A 19,541-nucleotide genomic window follows, 5' to 3' on the forward strand; every position below is an offset into this window, starting at 1 on the left:
CCTCCTCATGGTTACAGACCCAACAACATTATATATTATCCCTTCCTCATGGTTACAGACCCAACGACATTATATAGTATCCCCTCCTCATGGTTCCAGACCCAACGACATTATATAGTATCCCCTCCTCATGGTTCCAGACCTAACAACATTATATAGTATCCCTTCCTCATGGTTCCAGACCCAACAACATTATATAGTATCCCCTCCTCATGGTTCCAGACCCAACAACATTATATAGTATCCCTTCCTTATGGTTCCAGACCCAACAACATTATATAGTATCCCCTCCTCATGGTTACAGACCCAACAACATTATATAGTATCCCTTCCTTATGGTTCCAGACCCAACAACATTATATAGTATCCCTTCCTTATGGTTCCAGACCCAACAACATTATATAGTATCCCTTCCTTATGGTTCCAGACCCAACAACATTATATAGTATCCCCTCCTCATGGTTCCAGACCCAACAACATTATATAGTATCCCTTCCTTATGGTTCCAGACCCAACAACATTATATAGTATCCCTTCCTTATGGTTCCAGACCCAACAACATTATATAGTATCCCCTCCTCATGGTTCCAGACCCAACAACATTATATAGTATCCCCTCCTCATGGTTCCAGACCCAACAACATTATATAGTATCCCCTCCTCATGGTTCCAGACCCAACAACATTATATAGTATCCCCTCCTCATGGTTCCAGACCCAACAACATTATATAGTATCCCCTCCTCATGGTTACAGACCCAACAACATTATATAGTATCCCTCCTCATGGTTACAGACCCAACAACATTATATAGTATCCCTTCCTCATGGTTCCAGACCCAACGACATTATATAGTATCCCCTCCTCATGGTTCCAGACCCAACGACATTATATAGTATCCCCTCCTCATGGTTCCAGACCTAACAACATTATATAGTATCCCTTCCTCATGGTTACAGACCCAACAACATTATATAGTATCCCCCCTCATGGTTACAGACCCAACAACATTATATAGTATCCCTCCTCATGGTTACAGACCCAACAACATTATATAGTATCCCCTCCTCATGGTTCCAGACCCAACAACATTATATAGTATCCCTTCCTCATGGTTACAGACCCAACAACATTATATATTATCCCTCCTCATGGTTCCAGACCCAACAACATTATATAGTATCCCTTCCTCATGGTTCCAGACCCAACAACATTATATAGTATCCCCTCCTCATGGTTCCAGACCCAACAACATTATATAGTATCCCTTCCTCATGGTTCCAGACCCAACAACATTATATAGTATCCCCTCCTCATGGTTCCAGACCCAACAACATTATATAGTATCCCTTCCTCATGGTTCCAGACCCAACAACATTATATAGTATCCCCTCCTCATGGTTCCAGACCCAACGACATTATATAGTATCCCTTCCTCATGGTTCCAGACCCAACAACATTATATAGTATCCCCTCCTCATGGTTCCAGACCCAACGACATTATATAGTATCCCTTCCTCATGGTTCCAGACCCAACAACATTATATAGTATCCCCTCCTCATGGTTCCAGACCCAACAACATTATATAGTATCCCCTCCTCATGGTTCCAGACCCAACAACATTATATAGTATCCCCTCCTCATGGTTCCAGACCCAACAACATTATATAGTATCCCTTCCTCATGGTTCCAGACCCAACAACATTATATAGTATCCCCTCCTCATGGTTCCAGACCCAACAACATTATATAGTATCCCTTCCTCATGGTTCCAGACCCAACAACATTATATAGTATCCCCTCCTCATGGTTACAGACCCAACAACATTATATAGTATCCCCTCCTCATGGTTCCAGACCCAACAACATTATATAGTATCCCTTCCTCATGGTTACAGACCCAACAACATTATATAGTATCCCTTCCTCATGGTTCCAGACCCAACAACATTATATATTATCCCCTCCTCATGGTTCCAGACCCAACAACATTATATAGTATCCCTTCCTCATGGTTACAGACCCAACAACATTATATATTATCCCTCCTCATGGTTCCAGACCCAACAACAGTATATAGTATCGCCTCCTCATGGTTCCAGACCCAACAACAGTATATAGTATCGCCTCCTCATGGTTCCAGACCCAACAACAGTATATAGTATCGCCTCCTCATGGTTCCAGACCCAACAACATTATATAGTATCGCCTCCTCGTGGAGAAAAGCACATGAGCTAATTATAATGGTTCTGTAGCTCAGTTGGTAGAGCATGGCGCTTGTAACGCCAGGGTAGTGGGTTCGATTCCTGGGACCACCCATACGTAGAATGTATGCACACATGACTGTAAGTCGCTTTGGATAAAAGCGTCTGCTAAATGGCATATATTATTATTATAATACACAAAGTAAGCAAAACAATGAAATCATTCTAACGTTGCCTAAACGATGAATAAGATACTAATGAGTTAGACCTATGTAAGCAATACAACGATTCAGATGTACAACCTATGGCATCAGGGAACGATGAGCAGATAAAAGGCCAGCCATAACAAGACATTAATGAGCGAGCTAGGACGGACGTAGTCAATATAACTATTTGTTCAGTACTATTGAAATGTACAGCGACATGATTCAGCACATGGGCTGTGCTTACAGTATTCTCCCTGTACACCAAGTCAGAACCGTAGGATAAATACCGGGGCATAAAAGCAGACAATGAAAGCTTTTCAATTTTCAATTATGACATTTCTCTAAAACAGGCTATAGGCTACATGTGCACCACCAAGTCAGAACAGTAGGCTAAGTTCTGAGGGGAAAGGGACCAAATTATTAGGGTGAGACACATGGGCTACTAACAGCTTACTACACAACATACACTTAGTATTACTTTCTTAGCTACAGTATACATATCTCCCTGGCATATTACATCATTTATGCACCAGTATACAAGACATAGTTTTGGACTAACTGTTGTTGTGCTGTGCTCACTTGAACAGGAAGGTGGAGCAGCAGTCCTTCTTGTTGGTAAACTTACTCAAGTCACACCCTGATCTGTTTCACTTGTCTTTGTGCTTGTCTCCACCCCCCTCCGGGTGTTGCCCATCTTCCCCATTATCCCCTGTGTATTTATACCTGTGTTCTCTGCTTGTCTGCTGCCCGTTTGTTTTGTTCGTCAAGCCTACCAGCGGTTTTCTCCTTGCTCCTGTCTGTTTCTAGTTTCTGTTTTCTAGTTTTCCTGGTTTTGACAATTCTGCCTGCTCTGACCCTGCCTGCCATTCCGTACCTTGTCACACCACTCTGGATTACTGACCTCTTCCTGCGCTGACCCTGAGACTGCCTGCCGTTCTGTACCTTTTGGACTCTGACCTGGATTACTGACCTCTTCCTGCCCTGACCCTGAGACTGCCTGCCGTTCTGTACCTTTTGGGCTCTGACCTGGATTACTGACCTCTGCCTGCCCTGACCCTGAGACTGCCTGCCGTTCTGTACCTTTTGGACTCTGACCTGGATTACTGACCTCTTCCTGCCCTGACCCTGAGACTGCCTGCCGTTCTGTACCTTTTGGGCTCTGACCTGGATTACTGACCTCTGCCTGCCCCCGTTCTAGTAATAAACATTTGTTACTTCGACACAAATGACTTTTGCACCACACAGAACACACAGCAACTGCCTCGCCAATGCTGCAAGGCAAACGCAGCGCTCCATTGGAAATGGATGTACTTCTGGTGTACCCAAACACAAAGAGGTTGTCGGTGTGATCGACGGACGTGTGATCATGCCCAATGTCCTCCAGATGCATAGAGGTTTTGTTTTGCCAGATGCCTAGCCTGCATTTTCCATACTAGACGCACAGGATGCCTAGCCTGCATTTTCCATACTAGACGCACAGGCGCTTCGCTTTTCAACTAGCTAACCTCTATCTAGTTGCAGTATGTGTGTGTGTGTGTGTGTGTGTGTGTGTGTGTGTGTGTGTGTGTGTGTGTGTGTGTGTGTGTGTGTGTGTGTGTGTGTGTGTGTGTGTGTGCTTCTGTTTGTACCACTACACAGTAACGCAACACACAAGCTTAAAATATTGAACGCATGTGGTACATAGAACACACCGAGGCCTACTGCAGCACGCCTTAGTATTGCGGACTGCTCCATTGAAAAGGAATGACTTCCGCTGGAGCACAAAGTGTTCGACGCAATTTGGCGGACATGAGGCGTAAAAACGCTTCAAACACACCAACTGTATTGAGGCGGAAAATAGTAGGCAGCATCATCTAGATATGTGTGCAACATTCACCTTCTGCTACCATTTCTGTCAAACTTGTTTAACGCATACAGTTTGACGCATATGTTCGATAAATCCAACGTATGAACCACACAGAACGTATTACCACTGCCTCTGCAACGCAATGCTGCACGGCAAACGCAGCGTTCCATAGGAAATGAATGTACCTCTGGTGTGCCAAAATGCAACGACACAGTCGGTGTGTTCAAAGCGTTGGGGGAGTGAGAGCAGCGTCGGTCCCTCCCTCCACTGAGAAAAGGGGAGATATTCTTCCAGCTGATGTCATAATTCAAGTCACACTGCATTATTTCATGCGCCAATTCGTGTTGTTACTCCTATGACCGGAGAAAGTGAAATATTCCTCCATATTAAAAAAGACTCAGGCCACTAATAACGCGAGATTATCAGAGTACTTTGCTATTGTCATTCATTGCAGCTGCAGTGCTGGTTGAGTGAACGGACAGGAGAAGGCATATTTTATCTCTTAGAAAAGTGTGGAACAGAGACAGTGCTAAATAACAACTTAAACATTAATTTACTCATAAAAACAGCAACTATTTGCTGTATTCCTTGGTTCTCTCTCTAGTGATAGTTTTAAAAGTTTTGCTATTTCACGGTACCCGCTTTGCTGTTTATTCAATGGTTTTTTTTTTTTTTTACAGTCTACGGTCTCGAGAAAGCTGTTCAGACACGTGATATGAGATATCTGATTGGCCAGCGGTAGACCTATGGGTGCACTTGATTTGCTCTCTGGGCCTTCCGGGTAGGCGGAGTTTACCGTCAGACACATGAAATGGTTAAAAATGGGAAAACTTTGCCTTCCCGGGTTCTAGTTCCTCATTAATTATAATTCCTAATTCTATGGTTATAACTATCTCATGGATGGTAGATCCTGGCATCCATAGCTTTGTAAAGTGGTTACACTGCTCCAGACCCATCCGTTTTTCAAATCACAGGTTGCCCCTTTAAGCATGTGGAACAGCCAGAAGACTCATTCATACAGTTTATGAGAAAAGAGGTTATGATGTTTTTACTAGGGGATAAATAATCCCATTTACACTACACAATAGCCATAATAACACCTAGTTTGGACACACACACACACACACAGACACACACACACAGACACACACACACACACAGGTAAAGGGAAATATCCAGGCTATGAAATTATACGAGTGGAAATCTAACAGCAGAAACACAAGTAGCTGTTGTTTTATGGAAACTCAGAAACTCCCAGCAGCCTCTGTTGTGTTGAAAGGCTTTCACCGGCCCTGCAAGTAGACACACACTCTCACAAAGGACGCACACTCTCACAAAGGACACACACTCTCACAAAGGACGCACACGCGCACCCTAATTCATGGAACAATGGTGCACTGATTGCGGTTGAAAAAATATCCTACGACTCTTTTGTCAGTGTCATTACGCCTATTCATCATCATAAACAACAACGTAATCGTCACCTTCATCATCATCATCATCATCACCATCATCATCATTACCATCATCAACATCACCACCATCATCATCATAAACAACAACGTAATCGTCACCTTCATCATCATCATCACCATCATCATCATTACCATCATCATCATTACCGTCATCATCATCACCACCATCATCATCATAAACAACAACGTAATCGTCACCTTCATCATCATTACCATCATCATCATCCTCATCCTCATTATCATCATTACATCACCATCATCATCATAATCATCATAGTGAATATATAGAACAGGGCTCTATAGTATGGAGTTACAGATGTATGTGTGTGAAAAAATCTGATTCATAGACGGAATGTATAGAGGATTTAGCAACCAGAAACAGTCTACTGCAGACAGTGAGTTGTGTAGGCTAGGTAGTACAGTACAACCCTCTGGTTGATCACGACTCTGCTGCAGTCAATACTGCTCTGCCTTTCTGTCTGACGCACACACACACACACACACACACACACACACACACACACACACACACACACACACACACACACACACACACACACACACACACACACACACACACACACACACACACACACACACACACTCTCTCTTTCTCCACTATTCACTCTCTCTCTCTATTTCTGTCTGTAGGACTCATGAAATGTGTTATGCTATAAAGTCAATGAAGTCAAGTCCCTGACTCAATGTCCTCTTACTCCCACTCTCTCCTCTTCCGCCCCTAAAGGAGACGCACACTATAATACATGATCAAAAATGTTTTTATTCATTTCAAAATATATATTTCACATTAGATTGAGACCCACAATTGCACAAATTCTGCACATTTGGTGGGCTATTAGTAGAGTTCAAGTCCCTGGTGCAAATACTATTCACAGTCATATCTACATTTAGCAGAATGCATTTGTGGAAATCAAACATGCTTGTTTTTCCTCGCTCCACACACCCTTATAAACCAGTCCAGTCTGTCTTTGGTTCCTTCACTGAATCTGACACTTCTCCAGCGGCTTGCCCGGCTTCCGTCCGTCGGGGCCGAGGACTTGACGGAGATCAGTGCTGAAACTCGGCCGTCGAGCGAGCGGATACAGCGCCCCACACGGAGCCTTACAAACGGTGGCCTGGCTCCCTCTCCCGGCCGCTCTGCACTCTTTCATCGCCTGGTACGACCGAATCGAAACTTTGCGGTGCTGCGACGGACTAGTTTCCGTTGGCAACCCGCCCCGTTTAGCCAGAGCCTCGAATACCTCCTCCAGATTAGTGCGGTCTTTGGCGGAGGTCTCGAAGTAGGCGCAGTCCTCACCGAGGGCTCGGAGCACCTCTGCCCGGGAAAGTACTCTCTCCGCTGGGGACAAGTCCACCTTGTTAGCGCAGACTACCGTGGGGACCCGTGCGCTCTGGCCCGGCCTGGTGGGCTTGAGGAGCTTGGTTTTGGCCGCGAGGATCTCAGTGCGCAGGGCACACACCTCCTCGAACGAGCTCCGGTCGTCCAGGGTGAAGACCAGAAGGAATATGTCACCTATACAAAACACAGGAGGAGACCGAAATATTATAGCCTATATTTTAATTACAGCCTACATTGTCATATTCTCATTAGCAATTTGAACTGAAGTTCCTTCTGGGATAAAGGTTATATTATATTATGTTTTATTATATTCTATATGCTATTCTATCCATAACTTATACGTCCATATACACATATTTATATTCTCTCTCATCGTTTATAAAGCAAGCATGTCCACTTTTACGCACACCACATCTACGTGGAGAGAGAGACTTATTCATTTGTGTGAATGTACATCTTTAACACTGCGATAACAACAACTGTTGAGGCACCTCCAGCTCCAACATAGAGACCATGATAAGGACTCCCGTTATTGCCTTACATTCCCGTTACGCACCGGTTAGTATGGAGAGCCTGCGTTTCGCCGGGAAGCTCCTCTCTCCGGAGGCGTCCAGTACGTCGATCTGATACGTCTCCCCGCGGATGTGGAACATTTTCCGGAGGAAATCCTCGGAGGTGGGCTGGTACTCCTCCACGAAGCCGTCCCAGAGGTACCGTCGCAAGATTGAAGTCTTGCCCACCCGGGGCGCACCCAGAACCACGATGCGCCTGCAGTTCTGAGGCTTGGTGGAGCTCAGCGGGTCCTGCGGAGAGTCCTGGGCGAGCCTTGGTTCGTCCTCGCCTAACCGAATCTGCCCCTGGAGAACCAGAGCGGATAGCTGGTCCAGTGGCGACCTCTTGCAAGTGTGGCCATCGGAGGGAGGTGGAAGCCAGCTAGCTGTGCTTTGGGACCGCACCACCCTCCCCTTCTTTTCCTGGTGCTTCCACTGAGACGTGACCATTTAAGGAAACCCATGCTGGCTTTGAGCCCCGGTGAGTTCAGGTGCTGGGTTACGTTTTTGTATGCCAGCAGGACCTTGGAGGAGCCGGGGCTCAGGGCTCTGGTCCCGGGGAACTGAGAAGGTTCAGCCCGCTGATGGGCGTCGGGCATGTTGGTTGTGGTGGTCGGTGAGCAAGTTGATGGCTTACCTTTTTCCATAATGTTGTCTCACTTAAGTGGCATGTGAAATGTAGCCTATACTAGCCTGTAGGGCAGTGTGGGTGCCTGGGTGGATCCTGTAATATTACAACCTGTGAGGTTTGGAAACTACATGTGGTCCTCGTGACACCTGTGTGTTTGCGCACATCTAGTCTGGGTGGTACAGAAACAGATGTCTTTTGGTGTTGTTTATATACCCATGCACGCGCCTGGCTCGTCCGCGTCACACGGCATGGGTCATCTGCTCGTCTCTCCCAACAGCTAGTTGCCAGAACTGCTGATTGACAGAAGCGGAGAGATTGTTATGTTCTCCCGGAGGACACCGAGTGTTCGACGATTATGGAACAATGGAAGCGGCCAGTTCTACTGCAATGTGCACCGCCAAGACAGGCACTCTGGGGTATTGCGCACCCTGTGGAGGTTGGATAAATTGAGGCTATGGGAGATTGTGATAATCTGGTGTTTTGAATTCAATATCAACAATACCAACTGCTGGCACACGGTGACACATCCGGACTTTAACCTTTTTGTATGAGCTGAAATAAGCCTTACAAGCCTATTCACTATTGGCGAGATCAATGACATTTTCTTTCCTTTCCTTTTCATTACATTTTGTGATTAAATACTCCAACAAATAAAGGCCTAATGTATTGAGTAACAAAACATGAGAGCATCGTCAACATATATATATATATACGAGGATCACCAAAGTGCCATAGTTGCAATTTTATACAAATAGTATGTGTTACTTTGTGCTGCCTACCGCCTAGAATTAGGCTTGATTAATTTTCTTCGAGGTAAATTCTCATTCGGCGATGTTGGATTTAATTGTTGTCCGACAGAAAGTGAGCATCCCTTTAACAGCAGCATCCCTTTAACAGCAGCCAAGCGTCCGTTGCCATGGGTACCGCGAGGCAGCGGGGAGAAAGAGACACGAATGACAAGGCTAGATGCTAGCTATCAAAAGTTTACTCAACGAACAAGTTGCTTTTGTATAAATTGTATTAATGTCACAGTTTAGGGAAAATTTTGCCTTTCTTGTCTCCCTGCGTGACACCAATTTACTTTAGCTAAAACAACTTGCTCAGCTGCCGAGTTGACTAACTAGCTAGGCTACAACTAACTAACGTTACCTTAGCTAGCCTAACATTGGCATTGACATGGCAAGTCTAGGCAAATCCACTGGCAAAACTCCCAAAAAGGAGGCGAGACCTCGGACCCCGCCAGGTATGTAAGAATATAGCTAGCTAACATAGCTGTTATACTATTAGCTCGCTAACTAAACACACACACACTTAACATTATCCTCCTGACCTCTCTCTGTTTGTTAACGTTAGTCCATACGTGTGTGTGGGGAGGAGGGGTGAGAAGAATGTAGCAGGCCGGGTAGATAGTCATGAACGAGAATTTGTTCTCAGTCAACTTACCTGGTAAAATAAGTGTTAAATAAAATTTAAATAAAAGAGAGGGAGAAAGAAGAGAGATAGGAACAATACCACCACTAATTTCCTGTCTTTACTCTGTAAAAGAGACATTCTCGAGGCATAGGTGTGTATTTGTTTACGTGGGGCTCTGTCGTTGTGTGTGTTTATCTGTGTGTGTTTCTTTTTGTGTGAACGCTGTGTGTGTGTGTACATAATGAGGATGCAATCACAAAGCGAGTGCATGTGGAGCCTCAGTGTCCCCGTAGCCTTCCATTGTGTGCCAAGGACACCCACTATGAAGGATGAGACTCCTGCAGTTTTTCCTTTTATCCCTTCTGTGACCTTCCCTCACTCTCCGCAAGGTGCTACCCTCCCCTGAAAACCACACAGAATGTACTGAGCCTCAGAACAGGTGGCAGGGGGAGGGGGGGGGGTAGAAAAAGATAGAAAAGCAAAAGTTGTGTGGTGGTCATAGTAACCAAGGACCGACTCAAAAGATGAGCGGTGGGTTGTGTGGTGGTCATGGTAACCAGGGACAGACTCAAAAGATGAGCTGTGGGTTGTGTGGTGGTCATGGTAACCAGGGACAGACTCTGTTGCAGTTGGAGCACTGAAGATGAACAGAATTGCATAACTGTGTGTGTGTGTGTGTGTGTGTGTGTGTGTGTGTGTGTGTGTGTGTGTGTGTGTGTGTGTGTGTGTGTGTGTGTGTGTGTGTGTGTGTGTGTGTGTGTGTGTGTGTGTGTGTGTGTGTGTGTATGAATATTCTGCTCCACTCTTTCTCTCAAGGTCAGGAGGTCAGTAGGTGATGTAACAATAGCTTTGCTAGCAGCAAATCACGGTCTACATTTCAGATGTAGCCTGGTCTATGGGTTAGTGTTGGTAAAGTCAGATGCTGTTGGTTCAGTAGTTCAGATGTAGCCTGGTCTATGGGTTAGTGTTGGTAAAGTCAGATGCTGTTGGTTCAGTAGTTCAGATGTAGCCTGGTCTATGGGTTAGTGTTGGTAAAGTCAGATGCTATTGGTTCAGTAGTTCAGATGTAGCCTGGTCTATGGGTTAGTGTTGGTAAAGTCAGATGCTATTGGTTCAGTAGTTCAGATGTAGCCTGGTCTATGAGTTAGTGTTGGTAAAGTCAGATGCTGTTGGTTCAGTAGTTCAGATGTAGCCTGGTCTATGGGTTAGTGTTGGTAAAGTCAGATGCTGTTGGTTCAGTAGTTCAGATGTAGCCTGGTCTATGGGTTAGTGTTGGTAAAGTCAGATGCTGTTGGTTCAGTAGTTCAGATGTAGCCTGGTCTATGGGTTAGTGTTGGTAAAGTCAGATGCTGTTGGTTCAGTAGTTCAGATGTAGCCTGGTCTATGGGTTAGTGTTGGTAAAGTCAGATGCTGTTGGTTCAGTAGTTCAGATGTAGCCTGGTCTATTGGTTAGTGTTGGTAAAGTCAGATGCTGTTGGTTCAGTAGTTCAGATGTAGCCTGGTCTATGGGTTAGTGTTGGTAAAGTCAGATGCTGTTGGTTCAGTAGTTCAGATGTAGCCTGGTCTATGGGTTACTGTTGGTAAAGTCAGATGCTGTTGGTTCAGATGTAGCCTGGTCTATGGGTTAGTGTTTGTAAAGTCAGATGCTGTTGGTTCAGTAGTTCAGATGTAGCCTGGTCTATGGGTTAGTGTTGGTAAAGTCAGATGCTGTTGGTTCAGTAGTTCAGATGTAGCCTGGTCTATGGGTTAGTGTTGGTAAAGTCAGATGCTGTTGGTTCAGTAGTTCAGATGTAGCCTGGTCTATGGGTTAGTGTTGGTAAAGTCAGATGCTATTGGTTCAGTAGTTCAGATGTAGCCTGGTCTATGGGTTAGTGTTGGTAAAGTCAGATGCTATTGGTTCAGTAGTTCAGATGTAGCCTGGTCTATGGGTTAGTGTTGGTAAAGTCAGATGCTATTGGTTCAGTAGTTCAGATGTAGCCTGGTCTATGGGTTAGTGTTGGTAAAGTCAGATGCTGTTGGTTCAGTAGTTCAGATGTAGCCTGGTCTATGGGTTAGTGTTGGTAAAGTCAGATGCTATTGGTTCAGTAGTTCAGATGTAGCCTGGTCTATGGGTTAGTGTTGGTAAAGTCAGATGCTGTTGGTTCAGTAGTTCAGATGTAGCCTGGTCTATGGGTTAGTGTTGGTAAAGTCAGATGCTGTTGGTTCAGTAGTTCAGATGTAGCCTGGTCTATGGGTTAGTGTTGGTAAAGTCAGATGCTGTTGGTTCAGTAGTTCAGATGTAGCCTGGTCTATGGGTTAGTGTTGGTAAAGTCAGATGCTGTTGGTTCAGTAGTTCAGATGTAGCCTGGTCTATGGGTTCGTGTTGGTAAAGTCAGATGCTGTTGGTTCAGTAGTTGGCTGTGTGTGTCATCCCAGGAAACGTGGTTTTCCCCATGTGAGTGCAAGCCAAAACAAATACACTCAGAAATGGGGAAGCTTGGTTTATTATTCAGAATTTGAACAGGTGCCATGTTGAACCCATATGCTTGGAATTAAACAGTTGGTTCTTTCCTGTCCTCATCCTGTCCTCTCGTCTCCAGAGAAGAAACGTCTGAAAGTGTCAGAGGATTTCTCCTCGTGTCTGAGTGAAGAGCAGCCTCAGAGCCCCACTCTTAAAGGAGAGGACATCCAGGCCCTGGCCATCAGACCTGAGGACCTGGAGAAGGTGTGTGTGTGCATGTGTACATAATGTTTGTGTGTGCGCATGTGTGTACATAATGTGTGTGTGTATGTTTGTGTGTGTGGGTGTTGTTACATTTTTAAAATGTATTTATTTCACCTTTATTTAACCAGGTAGGCAAGTTGAGAACAAGTTCTCATTTACAATTGCGACCTGGCCAAGATAAAGCAAAGCAGTTCGACACAAACAACGACACAGAGTTACACATGGAGTAAAACAAACATACAGTCAATAATACAGTAGAAACAAGTCTATATACGATGTGAGCAAATGAGGTGAGAAGGGAGGTAAAGGCAAAAAAAAGGCCATAGTGGCAAAGTAAATACAATATAGCAAGTAAAACACTGGAATGGTAGATTTGCAGTGGAAGAATGTGCAAAGTAGAAATAAAAATAATGGGGTGCAAAGGAGCAAAATAAATAAAATAAATATGTTTGGGCTGTTTGGGTGTGTGTGTATGTAAGGTGTGTGTATGCATACATAATAGTAAGGGGATACGTAGTCAGTTGCACAACTGAATGCATTCAACCAAAATGTGTTTTCCTCATTAACCCTCTGAATCAGAGAGGTGCCGGGGGAGCAGTTCATGGTGGAGATTAGCTGGGCAGATTTATCCACTTTTCCGGCTCGGGGTTTCGAAGTAGCAACCCTCTAACTGCTAGGCTACCTGCCATCCTTTTGTGTGTGTGTGTTTGTGTGTACGTCCATAGTTGCGGGTGCCCCAGCCCCCTAAAGAACCCCAGAAACCTGCAGCTGTGACCCGCGTGCTGGTGCGTAAGACCCGCCCACCTGATGACATCAGAAAGGGGGTGAGGGTAGCGGTGGCCCGCGCCCTGGCCCAGGACACCACCACACAGCCACTGGACTACACAGGTGAGCTGGCTACACTGCCCCTTCTGGCCAGAGGTGTGAAGTACAGGTGGGGTGTATCACGGTTATGGTTACCATTCCTGGTCCTAGAGAGCTACCGGGGGGTGTGGGATTCTCAAGCCCGTGATTAGTTCAATCAGGTGTGTTTTAGAGCAGGGCTGGTGCAAAAGCCTGCAACACACTATAGCCATTCAGGACCAGGTGTCTGTGACCAGTGGTGTAGACAAACAGGTCACGTAGCTGCTGCTCATGTTGGTGTCTGTACTGATGGTGCAAAAGCTATGACAAGAAGACATAGTGGAGTGGTAACGCAGGTGTAAGCAGTTGCTCCCGATGCCACTTGGGTACACTGCAGCATCCACCAAGAGGCTCTTGCTGCCAAGGGAATGCCTGACAGCTTGAAAGACATTTTGGACACTACAGTGAAAATGGTTAACTTTGTTAAAGCAAGGCCCCTGAACTCACGTGCATTTTCTGCATTATGCAATGATATGGGCAGCGACCGTGTAACGCTTTTACAACATACAGAGGTGCGCTGGTTACCAAGGGGCAAAGTATTGACACTTATTTTTGAATTGAGAGACGAGCTTAAAGTCTTCATTTACTGACCATAATGTTCACTTGTCTGACTGCTTGCATGATGATGAGTTTCTCACTCGACTGGCCTGTCTGGGTGATGTTTTTCACTTGTCTGACCTCTTGCATGATGATGAGTTTCTCACTCGACTGGCCTGTCTGGGTGATGTTTTTCACTTGTCTGACCTCTTGCATGATGATGAGTTTCTCACACGACTGGCCTGTCTGGGTGATGTTTTTCACTTGTCTGATCTCTTGCATGATGATGAGTTTCTCACTCGACTGGCCTGTCTGGGTGATGTTTTTCACTTGTCTGATCTCTTGCATGATGATGAGTTTCTCACTCGACTGGCCTGTCTGGGTGATGTTTTTCACTTGTCTGATCTCTTGCATGATGATGAGTTTCTCACTCGACTGGCCTGTCTGGGTGATGTTTTTCACTTGTCTGACCTCTTGCATGATGATGAGTTTCTCACTCGACTGGCCTGTCTGGGTGATGTTTTTCACTTGTCTGACCTCTTGCATGATGATGAGTTTCTCACTCGACTGGCCTGTCTGGGTGATGTTTTTCACTTGTCTGATCTCTTGCATGATGATGAGTTTCTCACTCGACTGGCCTGTCTGGGTGATGTTTTCACTTGTCTGACCTCTTGCATGATGATGAGTTTCTCACTCGACTGGCCTGTCTGGGTGATGTTTTTCACTTGTCTGATCTCTTGCATGATGATGAGTTTCTCACTCGACTGGCCTGTCTGGGTGATGTTTTTCACTTGTCTGACTCTTGCATGATGATGAGTTTCTCACTCGACTGGCCTGTCTGGGTGATGTTTTTCACTTGTCTGATCTCTTGCATGATGATGAGTTTCTCACTCGACTGACCTGTCTGGGTGATGTTTTTCACTTGTCTGATCTCTTGCATGATGATGAGTTTCTCACTCGACTGGCCTGTCTGGGTGATGTTTTTCACTTGTCTGATCTCTTGCATGATGATGAGTTTCTCACTCGACTGGCCTGTCTGGGTGATGTTTTTCACTTGTCTGACCTCTTGCATGATGATGAGTTTCTCACTCGACTGGCCTGTCTGGGTGATGTTTTCACTTGTCTGATCTCTTGCATGATGATGAGTTTCTCACACGACTGGCCTGTCTGGGTGATGTTTTTCACTTGTCTGACCTCTTGCATGATGATGAGTTTCTCAGTTCGACTGGCCTGTCTGGGTGATGTTTTTCACTTGTCTGATCTCTTGCATGATGATGAGTTTCTCACACGACTGGCCTGTCTGGGTGATGTTTTTCACTTGTCTGATCTCTTGCATGATGATGAGTTTCTCACACGACTGGCCTGTCTGGGTGATGTTTTTCACTTGTCTGACCTCTTGCATGATGATGAGTTTCTCACTCGACTGGCCTGTCTGGGTGATGTTTTTCACTTGTCTGATCTCTTGCATGATGATGAGTTTCTCACACGACTGGCCTGTCTGGGTGATGTTTTTCACTTGTCTGATCTCTTGCATGATGATGAGTTTCTCACACGACTGGCCTGTCTGGGTGATGTTTTTCACTTGTCTGATCTCTTGCATGATGATGAGTTTCTCACTCGACTGGCCTGTCTGGGTGATGTTTTTCACTTGTCTGATCTCTTGCATGATGATGAGTTTCTCACTCGACTGGCCTGTCTGGGTGATGTTTTTCACTTGTCTGATCTCTTGCATGATGATGAGTTTCTCACTCGACTGGCCTGTCTGGGTGATGTTTTTCACTTGTCTGATCTCTTGCATGATGATGAGTTTCTCACACGACTGGCCTGTCTGGGTGATGTTTTTCACTTGTCTGATCTCTTGCATGATGATGAGTTTCTCACTCGACTGGCCTGTCTGGGTGATGTTTTTTCTCACCTGAATGATTAGGATTACAGGGACTCTCCGCAACTATGTTCAATGTGCGGGACAAAATTAAGGCTGTCTGCATTAACAAGGACAACACACAGGACTTTCCATCATTGTGTGATTTTTGTGTGTGCCAAATGTAATACAGAGAAGCACCTGAGTGAGTTGGGTGCGCAATTACGCAGGTACTTTCCTGAAATGGATGACACAAACAACTGCATTCGTTATCCCTTTCATGCCCTGCCTCCAGTCAATCAATCAATATAATTTATTTATATAGCCCTTGTACATCAGCTGATATCTCAAAGTGCTGTACAGAAACCCAGCCTAAAACCCCAAACAGCAAGCAATGCAGGTGTAGAAACACAGTGGCTAGGAAAAACTCCCTAGAAAGGCCAAAACCTAGGAAGAAACCTAGAGAGGAACCAGGCTTTGTGGGGTGGCCAGTCCTCTTCTGGCTGTGCCGGGTGTAGATTATAACAGAACATGGCCAAGATGTTCAAATGTTCATAAATTACCAGCATGATAAAACTATACTTACCGATATCTGAACAAAAGAGCCTCATCGAAATTGCAACAAGCGGTTCTGTGAAAAGTGAATTGAATCAGAAGCCACAGCCAGATTTCTGTATTGGGCTGCGCTCAGAGTGTCCTGCCTTAGCAAATCGCGCTGTTAAGACACTGATGCCCTTTGCAACCACGTACCTATGTGAGAGTGGATTCTCAGCCCTCACTAGCATGACAACTAAATACAGGAATAGACTGTGTGTGGAAAATGATTTAAGACTAAGATTTAAGACTCTCCAATACAACCCAACATGCAGAGTTATGTGCATCCTTTCAAGCACACCCTTCCCATTAACCTGTGGTGAGATATTCACAATTTTCGATTAACAAATAAGGTTTTATATGTAAGATGGTTAAATAAAGAGCAAAATTATTGATTATTATTATATTATTATTTGTGCCCTGGTCCTATAAGAGCTCTTTGTCACTTCCCACGAGCCGAGTTGTGACGAAAACTCAAACACTAATTCTTATGTTAATAAATCTATCGTATAGTGTGTGTGTGGCAGGCTTTACAATGATGGCAAAAAACAAAATTTGAGAGTGTGCTGACCCTGGTGCTAGAGGGGGTACAGCTGACCCTGGTGCTAGAGGGGGTACAGCTGACCCTGGTGCTAGAGGGGGTACAGCTGACCCTGGTGCTAGAGGGGGTACAGCTGACCCTGGTGCTAGAGGGGGTACAGCTGACCCTGGTGCTAGAGGGGGTACAGCTGACCCTGGTGCTAGAGGGGGTACAGCTGACCCTGGTGCTAGAGGGGGTACAGCTGACCCTGGTGCTAGAGGGGGTACAGCTGACCCTGGTGCTAGAGGGGGTACAGCTGACCCTGGTGCTAGACGGGGTACAGCTGACCCTGGTGCTAGAGGGGGTACAGCTGGAGGTTGAGTGTTTGAAGGGGTACGGAACTATGAAACGGTTGGGAACCACTGAAGACAAACAAGGAAAGGGGCTCAGAAACGAATGTCTAAAATCCACTTCACCTTTATATTTATATTCATGTACAGTTCATCTGTTTTGACAGTTCTTTAGTCACTAGACTGTTATCATTCATCCTCATGCTGTATAGAACTATTGGTGCTGTCCGTTGTTATGTGTGTGCTCTTCAGTGGAGGCTGCTGAGGGGAGGACGGTTCATAATAATGGCTGGGAGGACTGGTTCATAATAATTGGTGGCTGAGTCGTGTGCTCTTCACTAGACTGTCATAGACTGGTATCATTCATCCTCATGCTCTATAGAACTATTGGTGCTGTCCGTTGTTATGTCGTGTGCTCTTCAGTGGAGGCTGCTGAGGGGAGGACGGCTCATAATAATGGCTGAGAGGGAGTCACTAGACTGGTATCAAACATATAAAAGATGTGATTGATGCCATTCCATTGACTCCATTCCAGCCATTATTATGAGCCGTCCTCCCCTCAGCAGCCTCCACTGGTGCTCTTCTACGTTGTATATCTACTCTCCTGCCTACATAATGGCCCCCGTGGGATGAATCAAGTATTTAGAATTTGAATAGTGTTTAGTTAATGGAGAGGTGATGTTGTAGTGTGGTTTTGTCAGGACCGGGGGGACCTCGCTTCGATGCCCAAGGGATGGTCCTCCCCCACAGCATTCTGGGTAGTCTGGAGGACTTCAGGACAGAGATGCAGGCCAGGGGAGAGACTGAGGTGAGAGAAGATACCATGTTTGAAAATACCTTCTAACAAAAATAATGGTTTTGGTTATAATGCATTTCAATCAGTGTTACAATGACAATGTTTCTCTATCTCTCTATCTATCTATCTCTCTGATGGGTTCTGACTCTAAACTTAACATATTGTTAATTAGCAGGTATCCTATTGAGATATGGAGTTACCATAGTCTGGTTTCTACACCATAAGTTAATGGTTATCTGTAGGAGTGTACAGTTGAAGTTTACATACACCTTAGCCAAATACATTTAAACTCTGTTTTTCACCATTCCTGACATTTTTAAGAATGAGAAATGTCTGAATTATAGTAGAGAGAATGATTTATTTCAGCTTTTATTTCTTTCATCATATTCCCAGTGGGTCAGACGTTTTACATACACTCAATTAGTATTTGGTAGCATTGCCTTTAAATTGTTTCACTTGGGTCAAATGTTTCGGGTCGCCTTCCACAAGCTTCCCACAATGAGTTGGGTGAATTCTGGTCCATTCCTCCTGACAGAGCTGCTGTAACTGAGTCAGGTTTGTAGGCCTCCTTGCTCGCACACGCCTTTTCAGTTCTGCCCGCAAATGTTCTATAGGATTGAGGTCAGGGCTTTGTGATGGCCACTCCAATACCTTGACTTTGTTGTCCTTAAGTCATTTTGCCACAACTTTGGAAGTATGCTTGGGTTCATTGTCCATTTGGAAGACCCATTTGCGACCAAGCTTTAACTTCCTGACTGATGTCTTGAGATGTTGCTTCAATATATCCACATCATTTTCTTTCCTCATGATGCCATCTATTTTGTGAAGTGCACCTGTCCCTCCTGCAGCAAAGCACCCCCACAACATGATGCTGCCATTCCCCGTGCTTCACGGTTGGGATGGTGTTCTTTGGCTTGCAAGTCTCCCCCTTTTTCCTCCAAACATAACGATGGTCATTATGGTCAAACAGTTCTATTTTTGTTTCATCAGACCAGAGGACATTTCTCCACAGAGTATGATCTTTGTCAGCATGTGCAGTTGCAAACCATAGTCTGGCTTTTTTTATGGCGGTTTTGGAGCAGTGGCTTCTTCCTTGCTGAGCGGCCTTTCAGGTTATATCGATGTAGGACTCATTTTACTGTTGTTCTGGGATTGATTTGCACTTTTTGCACCAAAGTACGTTCATCTCTAGGAGACAGAACGCGTCTCCTTCCTGAGCAGTATGACGGCTGCGTGGTCCCATGGTGTTCATACTTATTGTTTGTACAGATGAACGTGGAACCTTCAGGCGCTTGGAAATTGCTCACAAGGATGAACCAGACTTGTGGAGGTCTACCATTTTTCTTCTGAGGTCTTGGCTGATTTCTTTTGATTTTCCCATGATGTCAGAAGCTTCTAAAGCCATGACATAGTTTTCTGGAATTTTCCATGCTGTTTAAAGGCACAGTCAACTTAGTATATGTAACCTTCTGACCCACTGGAATTGTGATACAATGAGTGAAATAATCTGTCTGTAAGCAATTGTTGAAAAAATGGTTGTGTCATCTACAAAGTAGATGTCCTAACCGACTTGCCAAAACTATAATTTA

The 19,541-nt window shown here is 45.0% G+C and overlaps 1 protein-coding gene and 1 pseudogene across 1 annotated transcript in view; one reads left to right on the forward strand and one right to left on the reverse strand.

The window, feature by feature from the left end:
* Nucleotides 1-6,547: 6,547 nt before the first annotated feature.
* Nucleotides 6,548-8,678, reverse strand: LOC127918986 (GTP-binding protein Rhes-like; annotated as a pseudogene).
* Nucleotides 8,679-9,169: 491 nt separating this feature from the next.
* Nucleotides 9,170-19,541, forward strand: part of LOC127918985 (MYCBP-associated protein-like) — a 29,951-nt gene continuing 19,579 nt past the window's right edge. The window contains exons 1-4 of the mRNA XM_052502310.1: nucleotides 9,170-9,517; nucleotides 12,267-12,391; nucleotides 13,117-13,279; nucleotides 17,858-17,964. Coding sequence (XP_052358270.1) covers nucleotides 9,451-9,517; nucleotides 12,267-12,391; nucleotides 13,117-13,279; nucleotides 17,858-17,964 — 462 coding nt within the window. The 5' untranslated portion in view covers nucleotides 9,170-9,450. The remainder of the gene's footprint in view (nucleotides 9,518-12,266; nucleotides 12,392-13,116; nucleotides 13,280-17,857; nucleotides 17,965-19,541) is intronic.

The sequence above is a fragment of the Oncorhynchus keta genome, unplaced genomic scaffold (genome assembly GCF_023373465.1).
Source record: "Oncorhynchus keta strain PuntledgeMale-10-30-2019 unplaced genomic scaffold, Oket_V2 Un_contig_15453_pilon_pilon, whole genome shotgun sequence".
Taxonomy (NCBI): Eukaryota; Metazoa; Chordata; class Actinopteri; order Salmoniformes; family Salmonidae; genus Oncorhynchus; species Oncorhynchus keta.